At 34.3% G+C, this 26,071-nt stretch overlaps 1 protein-coding gene across 4 annotated transcripts; it reads right to left on the bottom strand.

Annotated features, from left to right (window-relative positions):
- Positions 1 to 5,397: 5,397 nt before the first annotated feature.
- Positions 5,398 to 25,816, bottom strand: HAF01 (HAC13 protein (HAC13)). 4 transcript variants are annotated; one of them, XM_085713934.1, is made up of 21 exons: positions 25,500 to 25,816; positions 24,657 to 24,763; positions 23,714 to 23,776; positions 23,466 to 23,511; positions 20,951 to 21,202; positions 19,485 to 19,597; positions 18,753 to 18,909; positions 17,402 to 18,512; positions 16,089 to 16,291; positions 15,665 to 15,902; positions 14,226 to 14,562; positions 13,688 to 13,897; positions 13,382 to 13,474; positions 12,730 to 12,933; positions 11,243 to 11,449; positions 9,427 to 9,916; positions 9,009 to 9,190; positions 8,727 to 8,849; positions 8,053 to 8,109; positions 6,644 to 7,741; positions 5,398 to 5,948 (listed from the first exon to the last, which is right to left on the bottom strand). In XM_085713934.1, exons 1-21 carry the CDS (start codon positions 25,540 to 25,542, stop codon positions 5,583 to 5,585), a joined length of 5,700 nt encoding a protein of 1,899 aa, XP_085570060.1. In that variant the 5' UTR covers positions 25,543 to 25,816; the 3' UTR covers positions 5,398 to 5,582. The 4 variants fall into 4 exon arrangements, with proteins under 4 accessions (XP_085570060.1, XP_085570059.1, XP_085570058.1 ...); XM_085713933.1 differs by having other exon boundaries at positions 8,053 to 8,115; XM_085713932.1 differs by having other exon boundaries at positions 14,163 to 14,562.
- Between the last annotated feature and the right edge of the window lie 255 nt (positions 25,817 to 26,071).

A 26,071-nucleotide genomic window follows, 5' to 3' on the forward strand; every position in this document is an offset into this window, starting at 1 on the left:
ATGAATGAAGACGAATGATTTATGATAAGATGTTACGTGAGTTATAATTATGTTGATATATGAAGTTGATTACGAATTTGATTATGAAGTTGTTTTCGGTAATGCTATGTTTATGATAATGCTATGTTTAGATAATCCTATGATGTTACATGATTATTGTTAAGATATGTGATGATATTTAAGTTGTTAAATGTAATTTATGATTTATAAGCTTAATATTATTGTTTGAGAAATCTCACCCCTTTGCTTGAAAATGTTGCTCTTCGTATGGGTAACTTGCAGGTAACCAAGATTAGTTGCGGTCGTGAGTGGACTCCTCACAAGTGTGTGTCTTTAGGTGCTCTGATACGTAACGGGATGGGAGTTTTGACTTTGTTTTCTATTCCTTACATATTGTTTTATGAGATTTTATAATAAAGATATTGGACTGTGTAATGCTCTCCTTTTATTTAATTATTTTTATTAAGTTAGAATTTATTTATGTGATTTAATTATTTATATGAGGTGTTAGTATTTTATTATGTGGCATTATTCTATTATTTATTAGAATATGAAAATTATTAGTGTAAGTAGAATTGGGGGTTAGAATAGAAAGAAGAATAAGTTGTTGGGCCCAAAATAGATTTAGAAAGAATAGAAAGGATATAAATAGAGGAAGCTAGGTTGAGAGAATAGTTTACAACGTACGTTTAGTTTTGGAGAAAAAGAGGAGAAAAGAGAAGAGAAGAACCTAGGAGAGAAGAAGCTGCGATTTCTGCATATTAAGGTGAGGGTGAGACTATCTTGCATTAATATTAAGTTGTTAAATCATTAGATTACATCTAACAAGTTGGGGAGAGTTTGTGAGATTAAGAAGATTAGGGTTTATGAGCGATTTTGATGATTAGATGTTGAAGAACCGTAGAATTGATGAGAGAATCATGAACAGACCTTAGATATCCTATAGGAATGTTATTAGAAGTAGTTTGATGGTTAGAAACATGAGAATGGATGAAAAGTTGAGATTCTGAGAAAAAGTGATTTTAAGTGTTTTTGAGAAATAAGTGATTCTAGGATAAGCTGTTTTGGAGATTTAAAAATATTATTTTTCAGTACAATATGATAGGATTTGTCGAATAGAACACGTAGGCGAAAACGGAATTGGAATCGGGGTAACGGTTAGGTTTTTACGGACGAAACGGTAAAATCGGGAAAAACCAGGACTGCACAGAGCTGCTGCGCAGGTCACTGGCTACTGCCTTCCCACGCCTGGGCGCAGTTTTCCACGCCTGAGCGCAGCAAGGCAGCCCCTCATGGGTGACTGCTTGTTGTGCTTTCGTTGCGTGCTGTCAGAACTTCGATTTTTATGTTCTTGTGTCTTTTTCACCCGTTTCCGTGTTGAATTAGCTTTTGGTGTAAACATGGAAGTTGTAGATAATTGAGTTAGCTTTCTAATGGCTTTGGAGTGACTAGAAAATTATGTGTAGATTTTGAGTTATGAAGAAAATAGTCCAAGTGGGTCTTCAGAAAACTTTAAGAAAACTTAGCATAATTAATCCTAAGTTAGTCCAAAAACTTATGGTTGGTTTCCCAACTTCAACTTAAGTATTAGGGATTTAGTTGAGGTGTTTTATGAGTATTTGGCTTATGTCTCATTGATCAATCTTGATTTGCTTTTGAAGAATGTTTTGGACTTTGATATGAATGTAATTGATTAATGTATATGTGGTTATTGTTGTTGATATGTTGGAATACATTATGTGAGTATTGTATGATACATAATATTATGATGTTCTATGATGTTAAGTTGATATGATTCATTTCTTATTGATGATATGATATTCAAGCACTGTTATATGCTGCAATTGTTGCTGTTTGTTGCTGCTGAATCTTAGTGAAGATGTATAAGTCGGTCTAAATCGTAAATATCTAAGAGGTTGTCCACATTAATGGAATTATGAGAGATGTTCATGAAGTTGTCTAAGTTGTAGAAAGTTGAGTCCATTGCATACTCATATACGTTGGTTGGGGGCTTGATGCCTGGAATGCTTAGTCATTCACACGATGGGTGAGGGCTTGATGCCCTGGAGGTTTTGCTCACTATGTTGGGGGCTTGATGCCCTGAAGAGCCTATTTACGCTCATATAAGTTGGTTGGGAGCTTGATGTTGTGTATTGGTACCAGATGCATTTGCATATCAAGAGGTTTTTAAGATGATTTAAGATGTGAAGTTGTCGAGTGTCAAGTTGTTAAGTTGTCAAGATGCTAAGATGATTTGAGATGTTAAGAGTTGCATAGTCGAGTTGAGTCGCATTGTCGAGTTAAGTGAGGTTTGATTATGAAGTGTGATTGTGATTCGATGATTATGATTTAATGATGATGTTTGTTTATGAAGTTGATTATGAACTTGATTATGAAGATGTTTTCGATAAATACTATGTTTTGCTCATGAATATTATTGATGTTAGATGTTGATGCTTATGATATTATTGATGTTAGATGTTATGTGATTTATGATTATGATAATGTGTTTGTGACTATTATTTGATGACATGCGATGATGTTTTATGATTAATAATTGAGGTTATTGATGAAGTATATGACTAATGTAGGAAGAATAATGACACTAGTTAAGGAAGTTTAAGTTATTAGATATGATTAATGAATTATAAGATGTTTAAGTTGTTGAATGTACTTTATATGATTTATATGTTTAATATTATTGTTTGAGAAATCTCACCCCTCTGCTTGGAAATGTTGCTCTTCGTATGGATAACTTGCAGGTAATCAAGGTTAGCTGCAGTCGTGGGTGGCTATCTCTCACAATGTCTTTAGGTGCTCTGATACGTAACGGGATGAGATTTATGAACTGTTTTCTATTCCTTTGCATATTATTTTATGAAGCTTTGATGAACACTGATGACTATGATTTATGAGACTTTTATAATAAGGCCTGCGTGTCAAAGACCTTTTATATTGAATGAACTAATTCCGCTGCGAAGTTTTGAATTACTTATGTTTAATGATTTTGAAGAATAAATTGTTATTTATTCAGTTTAAGAATTTTTAAGAAGTGTAGCATTCCGTTAAAAGTTGTTGAACTCTGATTTTACATAAGAAATTTTCTTGTTGGGAAAACGGGGTGTTACAGACTGAACCAGTTATTATGTTTTAGACTTTTATGATGATGAGGCCTTAGTGCCAAAGACTATTTATGATGTTGAAATATTTCCGCTGCGAGATTTTAAAGATTAAGTTGTTATATTTTTGAAGGATAAATTATTATTTATTTCATTTACGATTTTTAAGAAATATGACATTCCGTTTAAGTTGAATTACTCTGATTTTTATTATGAAATTTTTATGTTGGGAAAACGGGGTGTTACAATATAGTTCTACTTGGAGAGTCCATGAAGGAATTAAATGGAGGTTATAGATGGGAAACCAAGTTTTAGAAGTGTATGGTTTTCTCTCGAGTAGAAACAAGACAATATATAGAAGGAAATTTTAACTAAAGGCAAATTATTTTTAAATAACTTGGATCCATAATACATAGCGAGAAGTAGAAGATATAAATAATCAAATTCAAGCGGGATAATTGAAATGGAAGAAGACTTGGAGTTTTTTTTGTGATACAAAAGTACCGCTCAAGATAAAGAAAATATTTTGTCATACTGAGTGAGACTATATTGAATAGGACAGAGTATTGAGCAGTAAAGAACCAACACACCAATAAAATAAGTGTAACAGATGCGAAGATGGTGCATTAAAGTGTGGTATGATATAATTAAAAGAGAATACTTAAGAGAGTTGAGATAATATCTAACGTAGAAGAGAGATTGTGAAACTCAACTAAGATAATTTAAACATCTAAAGAGAATAATTATAAATTGTGTAGCTTGAAGAGTGGACAAAATGGAGGACAACACTAGACAGAATATATGACCCAAGAAATTAAAACAAAAACTATTAAGAAATATTTAATATTAATAAAGTAAATAGAGATATGATATACAATAGAACATGAATTCTGCTCTTCACCCTGCACTTTTCGCTCGCGCCCTGCAGCCATGACCAAGATACATCTACGCTAGTTAACTAACACAAGTGTAAAAAAAAATTGACTTAGTTTTTACACATGCCTGACTTAACTCACGCTGGAATTAACACGCTCACGCAAGTATTATTTTGCCATATTCACAATGTTTTTGCATATTCACGTGCAAGAGTTGTTAAACTGCTCACCATGCTAACAGCTTCCTGTCTCGTAATATTTCCAATTTCATTTTCTAGCTTTAAGAATTCATGAAACCGACAGAATATTTCAACCGACAGAATCAAGCATTCTGCAAACATAATAAGAAGCAAAAATTGGAATATTAGTTAGAAGAACAAACTTGTGTATTTATAATATTTCAACCGACAGAATCAAGCATTCTGATTTTTTTTTCTTTCTTTTATTAATTAATTAAATGTGATCCAAATATCCTGCAAGATTAACACGGATTTAAGGTACTGATCAAATTCTAAGAACCACACATCCAACTCTTGCACGTGAATATGCAAAAACATTGTGAATATGGCAAAACAATACTTGCGTGACTCACGCATGTGTTAACACCTGCGTGAGTTAACTCATGCAGCGTGACTTAAGTCACGCATGTGTAAAAACTAAGTCCCTTATTTTTTACACTTGCGTTAGTTAACTAGCGCAGTGGTATTTTGGTCATGGCTGCAGGACGCGAGCGAAAAGTGCAGGGTGAAGAGCAAAATTCATAGAACATTATTCTGACTTCTCTTGATCTACATGGTCAGCCCTACTTGGTGAAATATGGTTTGTTTGTTGTAACTAAAAATTCCTAGCTGAGGTTATCATGTTCGAATATCACATTAAATGTAAAATGTAAGCCTCACGCAGAATTCGATCTTCAATTCATCACACACCAAAAACTAGCATCTTCAACTATACTCAACCATTCTGATTAATTGCTAATTTAAATAACCATCAAGTTAGACACAAGAGATTAACGTTGTTAAGCCAAATGCTTGTTAGTTTAAGGCACACTTTCTCCGCCATACTGTGACAATAGCAATGCCAAAGGGGTGTGTGGTCCCAAATAAAAAATTGCTTCAAAACACTAAAGAATGATTCGGAAATAACAACAAAACATAACACATTCGAAATTTCTTTGTTTGGGTAATTATGGAGATGTTGACGTTAAGTGCTTTCTTTTATTTTTTTTCTTTATTAATAGTAAGCCTATGTCTATAATTGGTATTAAAAGAAATACTCTTGTGTTCACCAATCTGCAATCTGCATCTGCATCCTACTATATTTTTTTCTAGCCCTAAAAATTCTCGAGGGGGCCATTCTCGGACTACATTGTTACATACGAAAAAATTCAATGAGCCACACGGTGATACACTGGTACTATCATTATCACCATGTTTCCATACAAATTGCAACGCTCTTTGACATCTTTAAAAGAAAAATACAAAATGATTGATTTTCCATCTATTTTCATACTAGAACTTACACTATCTACAAAAAAAAACTAGAACTAACACTTCATTCAAATATCATGATCTGAATTTGACATCACTTAGAAATCTTTAGTTTCAATACCGGCTTCAGCAGCAGTGAGACTATCATCATTCTCATTCAACAAATAATCACAATATTCCAAAAGCATATCCGCAACCGGAGGAATTCCAGGATTTCGCCCATCATTATATTTATGGGCATTAAAAGTAATTTGCCATACATCATGTCTGAAGTCTTCACGACTTTTGTACTCCATATTCCGCACCCTCTCCCTGATTTTGGAAAGATCCATTGGCCTCTCTATGATATCCAGGTAGTCAGGGGCAAGCTTCTTGGGCACTGGTTTCAAAAAAAGATTAGACAGGTCATACCTATTTTTCACAATGGTATCCACAATACTCTCCAAGATATTTGCCAAACCAACCTTCACAAAAAAAATAAATAAATAAATAAATTGAAGTTAGCATATAACTCAAGCCAAGTAAACACACACGCCTGTTATGCTACAAATAAATAATTGAAAGGACCAACCACAACCACAGCCACAAATAATTTCTAACTAAAGTCGTGTATTTACAAAATAAAACATAAAGCACCCACAATTAAATGATGTTCTTTCTTTTAGGCACTTGTCTAATTTATTCACCCCAAAGGAATGATGTTCTCTTTCCAAAGCCTACCAAAAAGATCCTAAAGAAGTAAATCCTGTCAGCAGGTCTCTGTCGAGGGAATGAAGGGTATATTCCTGGCAGGAGATACCCCCCTGCATCCCCCCACCTTGTTACATCCTTAAATGACCTATACACCAAAAATCATTATGATTGCAGCATAACCTAAACTACTTAAGAAGAAAAACAAGCTGCTAACTCTTGAATTACAATTCTGGAAAACCCACAGCAAAAATAACCACAAATCAAAAACTCAAATGACTAATTATTTCTCCCATATAACACGTTTGTGTGTTGTGTATGTGAAAATGGAGGTGAAACCGCACACAAATAACAGACTTTCCTCAAAACTGATGGAAAGATGTCCCAGTACTATTGCTCCTACTTGACACGGATGCTTACATGAAGGTGAAACAAACACAATAATGAAAATGACATGCAAGAAATGTACCTCTCCTCCTCCCCCTCTTCGGCGTTTTGTTGGCGGCATAAAATCTTCACCAAACTTTCCTAACTCAACAACGGATCTCCTTTTTCCACTCCGTTCTCTTTCAAGCATCCTCTTACCATATCTTCTTTCCCGAGAATCGTCTACATACTCATCTCTTAACTCGGGCTTTCTCTTTTTCTTTTTCTTCTTAGCTTTTTGCCGTTCTTCCTCTTCCCTCTCCCTTCTAATATCTTCTTCATATCTTCTTAAATCATCTAATCTTTCTTGTTCCTGCATTTTTAAATCATTTAATCTTTCTTGTTCCTGAATTCTCATTTCTTCTTTGCGATACCTCCTTGCTTTGTCTTCTCTGAGTCTCGCTTCATTTCTTCGTTTTTCTTGCTCTTCCCACCATCTTCTATCCTCTTTAGAATTCCGTTTTACCAAACTTTCAGTCGAATACATGGTCTCCTGCTTTCTGTGCTTCTCAAAATTTGCCAATTCCACAATTCTTTTAGTTTTTCTGTGTTCAAATCCTGTGTTTCCACCAGGACTGTCCAGTTCCAGATCAACAACATCCTTTGTACGTTTTATAACAATCTTTTTGTGACTTCTCTCCCTATCTATTTCTGCAGGCGGGCGGATTTTAATTGGGAACTTATGAGAATCAACCTGACCTCTACCTGGATCAGTAGGAGGACGTATAACAATAGCATGCTTAAGAGATTCAGCCTGTGTATCATCTGATTTCACTTTGTTTGGAATAATTATCTTACTAATTTTAGCAGACTTGGCGGTTTCTGAGTCAGAAATGACAGGCTTGTCAGAAGTGACTGGCTTGTCAGAACTCTGCAGAGTTTCTACTGCAGGTCTATCAGAAGATTTCTCTGTCGAACTGCATTTGAACTTCAATGGAATTTTTGTTGAATTCTCAACTGGAGCAAGTTTTGTTACAATTTTTGATATTGACTTTTTGGAGGAGAGTTGATGCTGGGACTGGCTAGAGGGATCACCAAAGCTGGATTTTCCAGTTGGTTTTTCCATGTCTGTAGATTCAAGCTGTGCTTCTGGATCTTCACCATATTTCGGACAGTTCTTGTTCGTTCGCATGTGCCCAAGCTGGTTTATCAACAAAATAATTACAACAATAATATATAAAAAGGCATGTAGTGCAAAAAAAATAAAAAATACATAACTAAAAACACCCTCATATTTTGTATTTACTGAAATACAACTTCTTTAATCAATGTAGAACAGTAAATGTTAACTTCTAGTTTCCAGATAATTATTTTTCATAATACATTTGCAAAGTTACAATTTTAACTCCATATCTGTATTTCATAAACAAAAATCATAAAACCTCAAGCAACAGGTGTCACAAAAGAGTTCTCTGGATAAAAGGACTACAAGGGAAAACTCCAGATACGCACCTGGCCACATGCTCCACAAACGAAAGTTTCCCTTGATGGTTTTTTCTCCTTAAATACCTGGTTCTCCATACATAAATTCAAGATAGTTTTAGGAGTAATCTTCCAATGCAGTTAAAATATTCACACAAACATGGAGAAAACAATATCAAAGATTATCAAAGATTATAACATGGAGAAAACAATATCAAAGATTATGGTACATCTGTAAATCATGACAATATTTTGCAATTTTTGAACAAACATAAAGAAGAGACTATTCAAAGCATTTGTTTCTGTTTTAAAATTAGTGGAATCTTTCCATAAACTAAGGGAGAAAGTAAAAACGTACTTACTCTAAAAAAATAAAAAATCAAAATACCCCTGTGAAATTCTTTGGTAAACCATTATGAATTTTATCAGTGATCCTAGAATAGAACCATCTACACCTAGAAATACTATGCTCGTCGACGTGAAGTACTTTGGCATATGAATGTACATATATGGTATACATTATGTACAGGAAAGAGAAATCAAAACTTTGATACAGGAATATAACCAATGTATCTTCATCAGCAAGCACCATTAAATGAACAGTTTTGGGGTCAAGACCTTTTATGTAAATTCAACCATTTAAAAGGGTCTTTCAATATATAAAGAGAAGAGAAGAATGAAACACGAAAAAGTCAATCGCTTACCTTAATTCCTTCTCCCATATTTAATTTGATTTTTTTATTTGGTACACTAATGGGTGAAATGTCATTCTTCTTTACTTTATTGACCTTCACTGATTTGCTTTTTTTAGCAGATAAAATTTCCTCCTGCCAAAATAATAGAGAATTAGGCCTCATCAGTTGAAATTTATTTGTTTACATAACTATTTATGATATAATCTTCAGAGTACAAATTGTGAAATAAGTGCGCCAAAGGAGAAGATGTGCATTGACATTAGAATGTGACTAAACTAACTTTTGCCTTACCTCCCTATGATCTGTAAATGCATCCTCTTTAAAATGATTAGATCCATTTAGTTGCAATGTATTTGTTATTTGCTTTACTTGTTCAGTGTGGTCAAAGACAAATTTTGGCTGTAGTTTTGGTACCAATCTTCTTGGAACCATAACCTTGCCTTTCTTCTTTTTCTTCCGGTACGCTTCATCATCTGAATATAATATTGCCAAAAATAGTCAAATCTGATAAGATCCGAGTTCATTTCAAAATAGTTCTTTTTTTTTTGGTCAGCAGTTCATTTCAAAATAGTGATCCAATTAAAAATTCTGGTCACTTAATTAGAACAAGTGAACAACGCGGAGATCAAATCCAGTTCTGATAAAGGCCTGGATTAATATTCTAAAAAGGGCCTGGAATAATATTCCAATAATCAATAAGATATCATACCATCCATAAGCAACCTGCATAATTCAGCGGCCTCAGCTGCTTCATCTTGTATTTCCTCCTCTGTCTGGGCCAATGTTGTTCGTCTTCTCATTTTGAGAGCCTTAACACCATCTCCCTTATCACGTTTTAAGTCATTAGTGCCTTCTTCACCATCTTCAAATTCCTCAGCATCAAGCAAATTTTCCAGATCTCCAGCAAAAGAATCTAGATCACTATTCCCTTCTGAATCACTCTCATTATCATCACCATTTAAAGTTGACAAACTCTGAACTTGTCTATCCCAAATCTCCTGGCACTTTTCTCTGGTCTGCTGCTGTAACTGAAGAAAGGACATCCGCTGACCACCACGAGCATATTTTCCTATAGTTGTTGGATCAACCTTAACCCCAGATGCAGCTTGCTCACTTGAAAGTTTGCGAATCGTAGCAATGCGATGCCATCTGGTTTGGTTTGCAATGTCTTCCTCAGGAACATTGAACTTAAGAAGTACCTGGAATAAGAACATGTCTGAAATTAAAAACATGAATCCACATGGATTAAATATGCTATGCTATTACCACATGGTTCAAGCAGCCAGAAGCCAAAAAGGCGCACACACACACACAAATATATAGAAAATTCATTTGCTACATAAGTTATGCGCGAGAAAACAAAAGCAACTAGTAATGGTGAAATTGGAGATAAGCAAAATAATCATATTTCGAGAGAAAGGACAGCGTAATGAACAACATCCGTAATGCTTCGTTTGTTTCAAGAGAAATACGATATAGAGTAAGAGAAGAGAGAAATAGAAGAGATAGCAAACTTCTCCTGTTTGGTTGGCAGAGAAATAGAGAAAAGAGACTAAAGATTAATGGGGCCCACGCCACACCTTTCACTTAATACTCATCAGCAAAGAAGGGGAAAAGAGAAGCTTGTTTTTTTTTTCTTGTTCCATTTATACCCATGTCGCATAAGACCTTTTAACGTGAATGTACCAACATCCTCTCTGCAACTTCATGATGTCCATTTTCATGTATTGATTTTTTTTCTTCCATATATTTATTATTATTTATTTATGTGTGTGTATCGTCAATTAAAAAAAAAAGTGCACCGGCGCTAAGATATTTTTGTTAAAAGGAAAGCGACTAATAAAATCTAAAATATACAACTAAATTAAATTGAAAAATAATGTTATTAAATTATTTGTTCCTTTTTTAAACTATAATGGTAATAAACAATAACTAATTTTGATTAAAAAAATAAATACAAAAATGTATGATAGTTTTTAAGTTCTAGGGTTCTTTTGTCTTTTTAAAAATAATCACACTTTTTTCTCTTCTATTTCTCTCTTCTTTCTCTTATACCAATCAGCACATTAAATCTAATATATTTCTCTCTTCTCACACTACCTCTCACCTATTTCTCTCTTCTCACTTTCTTCTCACAACCAAACCCTAAAGGTGCTTGCCTATTCAAGCAAATGAACCTCATGACTAGGCATCGGTGAAAATTAATTTTCCACTTCTGCTTTTTAGACACCATTATTGATTGTTGATATACATACAGATTAAAAAAAATTGCAGCACTAATTTTTTTTATCCCAATAAATATTCCCTGGTTGTCTCAACTTTACTCACTATCGAAGATACAAAAAACTTGAGCACAAAAATTCTCCTGCCAAAAAAGGAAAGCCATCTCTAATTTATTTTTATTTAAAAAAAATAACTCTAAAATGAAGCTCTATGATTCACATACATAGTTTTTTTGAACAAGATTCACATGCATAGTTATAGTACACATACAGTTCAAAGCAGACCACTAAAATACAACACACCTCTCGTGCAGCCTCCATGCTTAATCTACGTAGATCAGCGTCTGTACCAGTAACAGTGGAACCTCCTCGGTTAGCAGCTGCTTTCTTCTTCACCATTGCATTAGACACCGGTGCCTTTGGAGGTGCCCGAGCATAGCTAAACCCCAAGCCACGACCTGATGGATCACCAACACCTGTGATTTCCATCCGTTCAATATTTTCCTTACCCTGCCAAAGAGAATATTCCACGGGTGGGGGAGAAACTTTTCATTAGTAATTTAGTCAATTAGGGAAAGAAAAAAAAAATTATGAGAAGACAATAGTCAGTATAGTAAATTTACTTTATATTATAGAGAAGATAGAGACAATATAATTCATCATAAGTCATAACCCCTATCTTCTGAAAAATAATTAGTTTCAAAAAGCAAAATTGTTTAAGATAAAAGCTGCCTGCTCAATTTTATCCATAAAAGAAAGTTATCACAAAAACAGCGGAAAAAGGATGCATGAATTATTTTGCTTCAGGAATCTAATTAATAAATAATGTAGAATTCACTTACGTTCAAACTTTATTTGATTGATACGACACTCAAATTGTACAACAACAACAACCAAGCCTTATCCCACTAAGTAGGGTCGGCTACATGAATCAAACAATGCCATAGTGTTCTATCAAAAACTATGTCTTTCTCCAATTCATTTATCTCTAGATCGTTACTAATAGTTTGTCTTATAGTTTTTCTAGGTCTACCCCAACCTCTAGTGATCTGACTCCCCTACATCTGATCTACTCCCCTAAAACTACAGAGTCCACAGGTCTTCTCCCTACATGCCCAAACCACCTAAGTCTAGTTTCTACCATGTTTTCTACCATAGGTGCTACCCGAACTCTCTCTAATGTTGTCATTTCTAATTCTATCCCATCTCGTCTTACCACACATCCAACGCAATATCCTCATCTCTGCTATGCTCGACACTCAATTTATGGATGCACGACTGACATGTTTCAGGGAACCAAAATCGTAATTAATACAAATTTCAATGGAGCAAAAGCATCTTCTAGTTGAACTAAATAGCACAAGAAGTCAACTTTATGACATTCTTCTGTGAAATGTTATTTTTCACTCAACTTTCAAGTAGCAAAGCAAAAATGAGAAGGTAAAAAGAAAAAAACTTTTATTTGAGATGGGGTCCAAGTATAAAAATCTAAGTATATCTAAATAAACAAATGTGTAAATACACTATGAAGCATGAACGACCTACACAAGTCAGTAACTCGTTCGTGAAAAAAGCATGTACAACAATAATATCCTGCAGTAAGCTCAATCTGTAATACTCGGTTCATTACTGGCAGTTGATTCTTTTGAAAAGAAAAAAGAACTCTTTTTCTCTTTCCCTTTAAAACCAGGTTTACCCGTAAAAAATCAAATATTAAGAAATTTGAACACATAACGGATAAGCAAGATATATGCTGAAGCCAACTAATCTAAAAATCGAACATAGATCACCTGGCTTGTACAGGCAACAAAATTGCTACTCAAGTTCCATGGAGTAATTTGCAGTTCCCTCTCCATGTGTGATGCAGCAGCCAGTGCTATTGCTTCATCAGGAAGCCGGCTCATTGCAGATGAAATATTATTAGGATGTGTTTCAGTAATTCCTAAATGTTTTAAACGGTAGAGGCCAGCTTGCATGCTTTCAAAGGCACAAACCTAAAACAATGTAAATAAAGAAGGAATCATATTAAAGAAATGAAATTCATCTTATAAAAACAAACAATAAAGCATAAGTATGCCGATTCTGGACACACGTTGACAGGCAATTAAAGCACCATCGGAACACACACCAAGCTAATAAGCATCAAGACCCTGAACCTTAATCATATAAAAAGTGCCAGGCAGAGAGCGGAAACAAGCATATTGAGTATCTGATAAAAACTCGTTACAATTTTTAAAACCATGCATTTTCAACAAGAGTATCATGTATGCAACTCTGAACCGAGCAGCTGATGGGATAAATTTTACTACGCAAGTTCAAAACCATCACATTGTGCTTTTAAGACAATTTTGTGTTACTGTTATGCTGTTAACAGCGCATTTCAGCAGAAAGAGATGTATTATTCATAAACAAAGGAACTGAATCTCAAATGATGGAACTCACAAGCTCTGGTGTCACCATTTTTCTCAATTCATCTTCAGACCACATGCGGAAATTTCTCTTTTTAACAAAAATTGACTGTCCATTTGCGCCCCTCTGCAGTAATACACATTGAATGAATGAAACATTCAGGTATCCAAAAGATATAATAAAAGTTAGAAACAAGATTGTATTACAAAAATCACTTTAAATACAACGCAAAACATCTTGTAGAATTTTCGTTGAATCGCTTTGAAGTAATAAGGAATTCCATTAGCATCCACCACTTCATACTCTAACATGATAATGAGCTATGTGAACCACCAATACCTGTAAATTAGCATATTCCTTGATCCTCTTACGAAATGAGGCTTCTGAAAGAAAAGGAAACTGAGAAAGAAAGTCGTCAATGCGAATGTATGGAGACAAGTGCTGCTTCTCTGCTGCTTGGAATTCACGGCACATGTGTACCAATAACCTGTTCATCATGAAAGTCTGAAGATTCTTACTTCCAGGCGAGAACACCTCCATAAGAGGTTCCTGCGAAGAAAAATTGAATAAACCATCTATCAACAAATTTTCAGTGATGTATATTTGGGATGCAAATGGCAGTAACAAAACAAATTTTCGGTGATGTATATTTGGAATGCAAATAGCAGTATCAAACAAGGAAAAGATACTAAAGATTAACAACACGTTATAACAGTTCAAAATATTCCATCTGTTAAGGTTTATATCAAACAACGAGACATAAGAACAAATTCCTTCAGTTTATCAGTAAGTTAAATTCAAAGAATGTACTGACCTGCTGTCCAACAACATTAACTTTATTAATTTTACAAACAACAATTAACAAGGATGTACTGACCTGCTGTCCAACAACATTAACTTTATCAATGCGCCTTAACGATAGCTTTCCCTTTGGAGAACGAACCAACAAATAGTCAGTTGGTGGAACTTTATGAGCAAATATGGGTGCTCTATACATATTGGTCTCAAGCGATGACTGACTGCTACCAGGTTTTAAATCACCAAGAAAAGGAGATTTATCAGCAGGGTCCAGAGAAATAATATGCCCCAAGCTACTATCTGTATTGCGTAATAAGGCACCAGAGTGGTCATCCGGAGAACTTTTCTGATAGTATGTACAAAGTCTTGCACCCATTCCAACATTGCTGAGAAGTAAAGGCCTTTCTTCACAATACCTAAGGAAAACATAGTTCGTGAGCTTAATGATAAAGTATCCCCAATCCTCATTCATTTAGCAAAATACCAAGGAAAAACACAGTAAAAAGGGTACATATCAGATTTGGTATCAAGAGGACATGCTCACAATAAATATCAGGCAAAAAATAAATATTGATTTCAGTGCTCACAATAATTTCAGTTTTACCATAAGGACTAGATACTACAAAGTACCATCTCAAAATCATTTAAAATAATAGAGCAAGAATATGAGCATAAGAGTTACTCCTTCTGTCCTTATTTATATTAAACATGATTGCAACACACAAGAAATAGAGAAATGGAATAGTCTATATTGATTGTAATTAATGTGTATAATTCAGATATGATTATTACTACATTACCCTTTATGTATAGATACATTCAATGTTAGCTAACATTGATTCTACCAATTTTTCTTGGAATCTGAAAGGCTAACATAGCATCAATTAATACTACTCCCTCCGTCTCTAAATAATTGTCACTAGCATTTTTTATTTTTCTCAAAATAATTGTCACTTTAGAATACCAATGCAACATTTATTATCTTTTTCCATTATTATACCCTTATTTATTAAATTTCATCCAACTTAACTACTCCACTAACTACAATTAATAAGGGTATTTCGGTAAATGATACTAATTTTACCATTGAAATCAACACAATTGATCATTTTCTTAATAATCGTGCACAAACCTTAAACGACTATTATTTAGAGACGGAGGGAGTATTAAGTTTCAGAAAATTACACGTAAGTGGAAGACAAGCGGGCAACAAGCTGCGCCGCTAAGCCTTTTTGGATGGCAAAACCAATCCTAGTAAACACATTGAATAGGTTGATCATATCATGCACGTAAAAATTAATAACTATGGCCAACTACTAGTGATGGCTTTATAGGGAAGGTGCTCATTAATCAGAGGAGAACAAACTATAGCATTGTATCTCTCACAGTAGTGTCATTCTCAACCTTAAAAATTGAACTTTCCCTTTGAAGCATGTACGCATGCAAAATAGAAAATTATTCTGTTCCAACAAAGAGCACACATACAAAGTAGCAGAACAAAAATTTCAAATCACTCACTCCATAAGAAAAACATGTCCGTCTTTTACAGAAAGATCAGATTTTTTCTTGAATGCTCCGGGAGGACGCAGAGACTTGTTCTCACCAGGAACCTTTTGTGCCCTAGGCCATAAATGTATCTTTGTACGGACAAGATGTAACAAGGAGTTTGGCTGAACATTTTGTGCAATGAGTGATATTTGATCATCAAGCTCCCTACCCAAATAAAATATTTTCACTGTTTCTGTTGCCTTGAAATCTACCAAAAACAAAAATCCCTCGTCAATCATATGAGGAAGTAGAACTGAAGACTAGGATAAGACCCAAAAGACAGTAAAAAAAACATAAGGGAACTGAACAAAAATGACAGCTTATCGTGATTTTAATATATATTTCTATTGAAATAAAAAAATTTACTGGAGAACAGAGAAGAAAAATTGACAACCTAGTTTTTTGGAAGCTTTTGCTTTAACAGAAGAGAGAGTTTCTTCAGCACCAACATGCAGCTTACACCCCTTGCCACCCAAGCTTTTCATAATAATTTTCATGGGTCCATGAGTAGGTAATTTCCCTTGTTCTTTAACAGCCACCTCATTGTCATGGGGATACCATAGTGCTCTAGGCCGGTGAAAATTCGCAATATCTTTACTGCAAAAAAGTTCGTAAGAATATAAAGACATGAAATATCAACAATGCACAACGGAAAACAGATAATAAAGGACAAAGAAAAGGGGCAGACCCCACATGTGCAAATCGGTTAAGGTTTCACAGGAACTTGACAAGTGGCATAAGCAAATCCAACATTAATATAGCCAACTGACTGATAAAAGAAAGAGATAGCGCACTGGTGACTGATTATGGGAATGACATGGAATGTAACAGATTGTACAAACAACGAAAAATCATATGATTGGCTGGCATGTTTTACAAAATGTGTATTGAACTGACATAGCGTTACTTCTTTTAGCAAAATGTCATTCTATATATCCTCAAACATCAAACAAAATTATTATTTTAAGGGTCAATAACCATGAAATGAAATTATTATTTTAATATTAAAAATTAAGAGAGAAAAATTGATAAATATCCTCAAACAAAATATTGGATAGATCGAGGAGCAAGAAGAAATACTCAAGAATACAGTAATGATTCCCAGTCTATCTATCTGCATGACAAAAATAGCATCACCCATGATAGAGACATGAGCAGAACGCCTATGTGATTCCACAAACATAATTATATCCCTAATAACAAGTTTGGGGTCAAAGAGAAACTCTTTAAGTAATTATTAGTAACGTATGCACTAATATTCCTTTCAGCACATTTAAGTTCTTATCATTCGATGTAAAAGGACCTTTTATGTTAACCTTTCATACGTGGGGATAGTAATTATTTATCAAGACATTTCTGTACAAACTAATGCCGCCTCTACCGAAACAGATGATAAAATACACTTCTTCCATATGCACCTGACTTGTAAAAAACTATGGACACAAGTTATGTCCTTCAAGAATGGGGCTAATAAACCAAGAAAAATAGAAAGCCCAAAATCTTAGGAAGAAGGTACCATATTTGAGAATCAAATATCAAATAACCACACAAACATCAAACAAGCTTGCATCTAAACTTTACCAGAAACCTTGATTTCAAAAACATAATATACTAATAAACAAAAAACGTCTCAAATCCAGGCAAAACATGCGACAGACAAAAAATTGATACTATCAAGACCCCCTCCCTCAAATGAAAAATTTTTACTTGCTCAACTTCAATTTCATGGTCTGCAGTTTCAGTGCGGGTTGCGAGTGGAAAATTTTGACACCATGAGCTGAGCGTTTCTTTGAGTTTGATTTCAATTGCTGAGAAATTTTCCGATTTGAATAGTGTTTGTCATTAGCAACATATCTCCAACCATATTGACCTCCATGTCCCGGTAGCTCAGAAGACTCCACGCTGATTGATTTCAAAGAGCGAGTTAAAATCATAGCCCCGGCATGAAGGTGAAGATGGGTACCGTCATTGCTATCCAAAACTTCAAAGTGCATTTGATTATCCTGAAGATCAAATATAAGCTTTGGCTTCATCTTAGGCCTGTCAAGCTCCTCCCACATTATTTTGTCTACCCATGAATCATCCATGAGGTCTCTGTTTTGTGACATAACCTTGGTCAAACGTTTTGCTTGACCAATTTGATTATGCTTCTCGGATACATCCACCCCTCTTCCGTCTTCAATATGAGAACTGTCCACTTCTAGCCTCAAAAGCTGGGGATGAAAAAGACTTTCGGATATTGAATTGGTTTTGACCCCGTTAGAATCCCTTGAGTCTAAGGGATCCAATGAAACAGGAGAGCAGCACGTGAATACATTATGATCTTTCTCCTCCAGTATCTTAAGGGGCACTGACTGAAGATTATGTTTCCTGGTTTCAATTTCTATTTCACCACCATCAGAAGTTCTCAATTCAGATCCAGAAATTTCACAGCTCTCAACATTATTATCATTATCACTTGCAGCAGGAGAGTTGCCCCAAAGGATTTCATCTTCCCAGTCTCGCTGATCAAGAGGATAAAAGTTGGCTAACATGAGGGTATGATCTTTCCAGGCAAGATCGTCTGCAAAATCCCCTTTCATTGGTTCACCACTAAGACAAGAGTCCTTTGGTTGCCGATCATCTTTCACGGTAAGTGAGGCATCTCCATGAAGAAATCCAAATTTCGGAAATTCGAAGTCAACATTGTTTTCTGATACATCAGTACGGACTACACAAACCTGTTTGTTAAGTGTTAGACTCTGAGAGAAGCCTTTAAGGAACTCCTCTTCATCTTCTTCTACAATATCATCAGATAAATCGAAAGACTTGTATCTATCTGGAAATACAAGTGAAAAAACAGCCAATTAGGACGGAAACCATATTGTAATGCACCGCGGAGAGAAAGCATCTCATTTCTTCATTCAAAAATCTCACCAATGCAAGTTATAAATTTAATTATTCGTAATAGTACAAAATTGTGACAACTACTTAAGTCATACCTCTCTTGGAAAAACTCAACAAATTCTAACATTTGCAAAACGAAATTCAGGTAAATGTGCTATCTCTAGGTATATACCTCTAGGAGTGGAATGCCGACGCTCTTTCTTTTCTCCCTTTCGAGGAGGTTCCTGAATACCAAAGATTTCAGAAAAGCGTAAAACTGCCTTTCCATCGTCCACGTACAATACAGGCAATGGTGTAGCCATAGACCTCTTCAAAAATTCAGGTCCTTCCTGTTTGTTTCATTAATTAAGAGACTAGCATGTTAATAGAAAGTCAACTATGATAATTTTATAATGCTGTCAACATACCCTTTTTGAAAACAAAACATAACCAAGACCAAATAGCGGTTATCAAACGCTATCCTCTGCGACAGCACAACAGCACAGCTACCCTACGCTATTATTAATAACTATATTTTGAAATATTTATTAGATTTTCTTTTTCTACAAGTTTAGCAGGTGAACATAATAAAAATAAAAATAAAATAAAAAAAACTAAGCGCCACATAAAAAAACTACGCATTAGGCTTCTTTTTAATCTTGTCTTCGACTGCAAGACAACACGGTATCCAACACTACGTATTCGCTAGAGAATTTGGAGGTCATATACGGTGGTAGCTTCAACCCAATATTTTTATTCATGAAATCATAAGAAATATACAAAACTTAAATATCATATGAAATCACACAATAGAATGTGATTTGTTCACTGTCATGGACCCTAATGCAGCACAATAAACATCAAAAAGGCTAGAAAGAAAGAACATAAAACCACTTAGGAGACGGCAAAACAAGCAAAAACTGACCTCAGGTGTTTGTACATCAGCGTCCAATTCTTCAGTCTGCAGAGACACTTGTAAATCATGCTCAAGAGCACTCCCTTCTTTAGATGCGTCTACAAAGCTCTCCTCCTGATCCACTGAAAAAGAAAAGCTAACATTAATAAACAGCAAGACTCCCATGTGAAATTCACTGCCTTTCCTAAAAATAGATGCTTCAACCCTCAAATTATTATTAGGTGTTACATTGAGCCCAACACTTGGGTGTTAAATCATAGCTCAGAAGCACAGTTGGTATACTCAAATTCAAGCTGCACAGGCTCAAAATTGATAGATTTAATATTACATCACACAATATAATTAAAATTTAGGGTCTTGCTAGGCACTCTTTAGGGATTCTAAATTAAGAAACTATTCATTGAAAAAGTCTAATACTTCAATTTCCGATGCATTGAATGCACAACTTTCCATAAAAACATACCATATGAAGTCCTTAAAAAATGCCCGTAGGCCACTCGTTAGCATTTCCCTTAAATTTACTATACTGAAGATGGCAGTTAGTAATGTGATTAATTTACTGATTCTTAGTCAATCAGCTTTCAAGCTTATGAACCCACAAACTTCACATACAAATTTGAATTCAGCATATGGTACATTTGTTTATATTAAATAAAAAATGTGTGATTTTATGATACAGATTTATAGAAACTTTCAAAAGATTCAAATTTTCGCCAACAAGAAGACTACTAAAAGAATATTTTCTGACGTTTTTTATGTTATTTCAAATACGTATAATAAGTATAAATTTTATAAAATTTAGGTATCTTTTGAATGATATTTCTCTTAGGGAAGAAAGCGGCCAACGAGTGGGATCGTTTAATTAATCTACCACAATGTTGCATCAGGTCAAATCTACCTACCAAGTCCACCGAATGGCTAGAATTAAATACCACTTTCAATCAGCATTTTCTATTTTAATATGTATTTCAGCACAGTGCAAATCTAGCTCCCAGACAGGTGTTCTTTCCCTCAGTGTGTTACAAAAATCATACAACTTCCAACAATACCAGTGCCTGGTGACACTCGCGCACATTCGATTTCTAAATGTTATGTATCAAGCATAATACAAAAGTATATTCCTACTGATTAAACAATCACACCACCAATGAAAGAATGTCAACAGACAATCTATCAAATAACATTTACCGCCAAACCTGCCCTTAGAGAAGGAAAGAGAGATCTATAAGTTGTGAATAAATGAGATGCACAAAAATAAAATAAAAACTCAAAATGCTTTCATGCAATATCGGCAAGAGAGATGCTTCCAGATTATATTTGAGCAAGGCTGCAAAGAAAATACTAGCGCCAGATAACAAGAACCAACTTTTTAGCACTTTTATAAGAACCAGAACACATGTAAATCTATACCTTAAGTTATAAGTTCATAAAGTACAACAGCTTAAGTTATCCAAGCCAAATAAAAAACACATTACCAGATAGAGAGATGTTATCGACTTTAGCTTCATTGTTCACAAAGTCTTGTTCCTTATCAGATTCTTCATCATAATTTTCATCATCGAAGACAGAAGTTTTGCGCTCCAAAGCTTCAAGAGAGGCTTCGGCAGCGAAAAAATCCTTTTTTGGCCATAAATAGTCCTCTTCGTTCGCAGTTTCCGTCTCCGGACCATCATACTCTTCATCAATATCTTCGTAATCGACAGCATCTTCAGCCTTTTCCCCACAATCTAAGATTATAAATTAATCCGAGTTAATAAACTACCAGAAAACTTCACATGAAACCACATAATAGACATGAAGCAAAATGTACGTCTGTAGCACAAGTGCAGGTGATTGCAAAATAAATTTATCTTTTCAAGGAAGATTCACATAACTTTGCAATTTTGTTGAGTTTCATACTATGTAAATGATCAATAGTTTCTACTATTGTCTTCTGCTATATTCTATTATGTAGGCACTCTCTCCGGTCTCATATATAAGCGCAAAAGCTATCTCACGCAGCTTCCGAAAAGAGTTAGGTTCAGTTAATTTTCAAAACATAATGAAAAAGCAATTATATTATCTAAATTACCCGTCGTGAGAACTTGTTTCATAAAAATTGAAGAGTTATTAGATAAAAAATAAAAAATAAAAGTAATAATTGAAGAGTAACTTGGGTAAATACGATAGAAGTAGTAACATTTGCTTGTATTTTAGATCATCGAAAACAAAAAATTGCTTATATTCAAGACTGGAGGGAGTAGTCAAAATCAAAATTCAACATATGATCGAGAATGGAAGACAAACGCGTACATCATGGAATCGTAACACGGATAGTTAGATCCTACAAAATTCATAAACTCGCTATATCATATCTGTGTGGGCCCGCGCATATAAATTCAAGAGTCGTATGGGAGACATAAATATTACGAAAATCATGGGTCAATTTACCAACTTAAGCTAACTAAACAGACCAAACCATGAAGCAATTTTATTGGGGCGTTCTAGATCGTGTGGCCCAGAATTAATTCTAAGCAAAAATTACAAAACAAACGTAATTTGTTTGCGAGAATAGGTTTTTATTTAATCCAGAAACCCCAAAATAAAAATGCGCCAAGTAATAACATGTGAAGCAAGATTGTGAACTGTCGACAACCCCACGATTCCACAAGCAAGAACGGCGATCCCGGCCAATTTTGCTGATTTTCAATTATGCATCCGAACAGGGCTGAACACAAGGGTGGAAAGTTTTGTGAGGTTGCACAAACTTACAATCCAACTCATGATTTTGACTAAATATGTATGCCTGCACGTGTTTTTGAGATGGCCTCTGTAACTAGCTTATGAGATATTCTGTTATCGTAAATAGTTAGCATCATTATGAGAAGTTATGTAACTGCTAATTGGTTGGCATCCCTAACTAGCTTAGTTGTGCACTAACTAAGATCACAATAGAAAATACAATTTCAGTCTTACAGATCCAGATTTACTTCAATTTTCTTTCCTCTAAAATATCAAAAGATTTCACTCTTTTAATATAAGCTTTGCTTCATCAAATATGGGGAGCCTAATGAAGAATTTAAGGGGCACTATGCAAGATAAAAGTCATGCAAGTTATCTTAACCCAAAAAAAATCACTAGCAGAACCCACTCTTTCAAATTTGCTTGCATTTAAAATCCACAAAACAGGAGGAAAAAAAAATTAACCTCCTATTGACTGAATCACAAAACAGGGTGCCTTTTTAAAAGGCAACTAGTTTCAACTAAAATGCACTCCACCTGAGAAATAAAAATCACCATGGGTGCATCATACAAACAGAAAGCAGAAGCACATACACTGACACCATATTTAGGAAGCCAGTGTATAGCCATGGAACACCATACAGCCAGTCCACCACTGGATCGCTATTACCCATTCATTCATGTAAACAGCTACAAACCATCACTAAAACTACACTTCAGCTAGCTTTATTAGTCTAGTTCTACTGAAGTGCACCACTAGCCCTTACAAACCCCTATCATCAGGCATGACTACCAGTTTTAACAAAAATAATAATAATTTATACAATATTTCTAAAACTAAGGGTACCGCCAAAAGTTCTCAAATCTTATTCCCAAAAAATTCTTTAGAACACACTCTTTATGATTGGTTCAATTTTTAAAGAGTAAACACTTCTTAAGAAATGACCAATTGATGTAGTAAGTGTACTGAATTTTTTTTAAAAAAAAAAGGACAAATCATAAAGAGTATGATGAAGACTGTGCTGCTAGCCTTCATCTATCCACCAATACTATGGGGGAATATATTAGACATTTAGGTAAAAAATTCACTGATAACGAAAGAAAAATAGCTACTTCGCATGATATTTTCCACCAAGCATACTTCATGTGGGAAACAATTCCAGTAGAAATAAAACACAGGCTTAGTGCTCTCAGTTGATAAAGGAAAAAAAGATACCAACAGAATATCAAAAACTGCATGATATAGTTTTTCCTGGCAGACAACTTCACCTTGTTCAACAATGCCAGGCGGTGTTCGTGGTGACTTTCCTGACAACTGCAAACAGAGCACATTCTTATCAAGGAAAATTGAAGAGGTGGAGACAATGAAAATACAAGGAAAAATTAACAGTAAACGCTTGTTAACCAAATCAGAAGATAGCATTTTGATTTCTAAATTCAACACTACAGCCTGATAATGATATCTTGATATGTACTGTAAAAAAAAATAATAATAATAATAAATTTGATATTCTTACATCTATATCTGTCAATGATGGACCCAGCTTGTCAGCCAATGCAGATAGATGCTCCTTTGCATCCTAAAAGGAAAAATGCTCATTTAGCACCAATTTTACTGTTTTTGACCAAAACACATAAACAAATGAAGAAAGCATAAACGATCCAGAACAAGAAAATGTGCATCCCACAATAATTATAATTCTATTTTTCAAACTAAAAAAACACAATAATTATAATTCTATTTTTCAAAATAAGAAAACAAATCCTAAAAGAACAATTATCCTGGAACCTCCAACAGATCCTACAAAGAATAATTGATCCTGGAACCTCCAACAGATCATTAAAAGTAGTTCAAAGTATAGGCATTAACATCAATCTTGTTGTACACAAACAAAGGCAAGCTTTTATAGCACTCTATACTCAGTTGAAAATTCTGATGCCTAAAGTCTTAAACCTATTTAATAAAGATCAATTTGACTTGTAAAGTAACCACTTGACCTTAACAATTGTAGCAAATAAGAATCTATGCACACTACTAAATCTAATCTTCCAAAGTTGAATCTCAGGTAATTCTTTAGTTTAGACAACCATACTGCGCCAATATGTCCAAACTGCCTCCTTTTTTGTTTTTCAAAAAGCTACAATAAAGGTTTTTGTAAAAACCTGTCCTCCTCCTCCCAAAAAGAATATATCTCAAAACAGTAAATATGGTTTTTTCTTTTACAGAAACAGTAAAAATGGTTTTAAATCTTCTAATATAAAAAAGTTTAGCAACTTCAAAACCCTCCACATACCAATCATGATGATACTACAATAGCTTAGAAATTTCAGGAAACTACTGAGAAGGTGCGTAGGGAATCAAGCAAAATAACAAATATATGCATGCAGAAGCCCGATCTTGGTTCTCAAAACATTTCAACAAGCAAGTTCACAGAAACATCAAAGGACACATTAAATTACCTCATCAAGATAATCAACATCAAGATCACCAGAATTATCAACATTTCCAAACATGAACCCGAGAAAATGATTACCCTTGCCAGACTCCTCATATTCTTCTTCATCATCTATCAAGCCAAATTATTGAACATACTGAGTTAATGAACTATATAAACCAAAAAAACGAAGCTAAATAAATCAACACCGCGTCAAACTCACAGACAAACGGCTTGACATATTTCAGCACATAGCAATTAACAATGATGCCACCAAGTCAATCCTACTTTAGGGTTTGTTTGGGAGAGAGATTTTGGAAGGGAGGGGAGGTGAGGACTTGTTTTCTCTTCTAAATTATGAAGCTATAAAGTATGTTAAGAAAATGAATGAAGTGCAATGAATTGTTATATGATCATATACCATGGCATTCTTTCAAATTCTTTAAATACTCAAATATATACTAAAATACGTAGCCCTCCAAAATTTACCCTTCATGACTAAACCTATTCTTAAAGTGCCGGTACAACTAGAAAGCTTAACTTTCATAAACATCCATTATAAGCAAAGAAAATACAGCTAGATTCTCGGTGATACATCAATCGATAATTTTCACAAAATTTAGAAGCGAAAACTAGTTTCCACTGCTCCTTATTCGTATTTGTCATTACTTAACTCGGTGCCCAGATTTGTTTATTGGAATAAACTAGGGTTTCGTTACATTTCTAGCTTCTAATTGTGCTCCTTCAAAAAAATTAATATTGAATCTGAAAAACACTAATTAAATTTCATATTCATACACTTCCACTTTCTCCTAGTTCCTTTAACTTCTGATACTCCTATTCTAAAATCTTCAATAAACAAAGTTACCTTCATCTCTCCCATCTTGCGAATTATCCGAATCATATCCCATGTTGTTGTTGAACAATCATATAACACAATTCAACACCGAAATCGATAACAACTCAATTCACCGTTCGTCGATCAATTAGGGCACAGAAACTGAACCGGAAGAAATCAAAACTCTCCAATTTTGTGTGGCGTTGAAGCTATTTGCGCAATTTGATTCACCGGAAAAAAAGCGACGCCGTGATCGGAATGAACAGAGGCGGTTATCGGAGCACGTTTTTGAATAATAATGATGAATCGTCTTTCTACGGTGAAGTGTTGTTGGAAAAAAAATAAAAAATCTTGGTTTTGGTGATCCCTTTATAGCTGAAAAACGAGAGGAATAATAGGAGCAACCATTTTTGTTTTTTGTTTTAAAATATCTGTTTTTTTTTTTCATTCTTTATTAGGAAAATATATATTTTAATATATTATTTATTGGAAAATTATTTTAGTATATTATTGAATAATAAAAGTTTAGATATTTTTTCTTAAAAAAATTCATAATTAAAAAAATATTTGTTAAATTTTTCTCTACGTATTATTTTCAAAGT

The sequence above is a fragment of the Medicago sativa genome, chromosome 5 (genome assembly GCF_051527215.1).
Source record: "Medicago sativa cultivar Bolivia chromosome 5, Bolivia_mono, whole genome shotgun sequence".
Lineage (NCBI taxonomy): Eukaryota > Viridiplantae > Streptophyta > Magnoliopsida > Fabales > Fabaceae > Medicago > Medicago sativa.

Excerpts from the sequence above, each read along its gene's own strand:
- HAF01 (XM_085713931.1), bottom strand. The coding sequence starts at position 25,542 with ATGGGATATGATTCGGATAATTCGCAAGATGGGAGAGATGAAG. Across the intron at positions 11,450-12,729 it reads TTGTTGCCTGTACAAGCCAG|GGTAAGGAAAATATTGAACG; the intron begins GTGATCTATGTT and ends TCTCTTTGGCAG. Across the intron at positions 7,742-8,052 it reads TTTGTGGAGCATGTGGCCAG|CTTGGGCACATGCGAACGAA; the intron begins GTGCGTATCTGG and ends TTGATAAACCAG.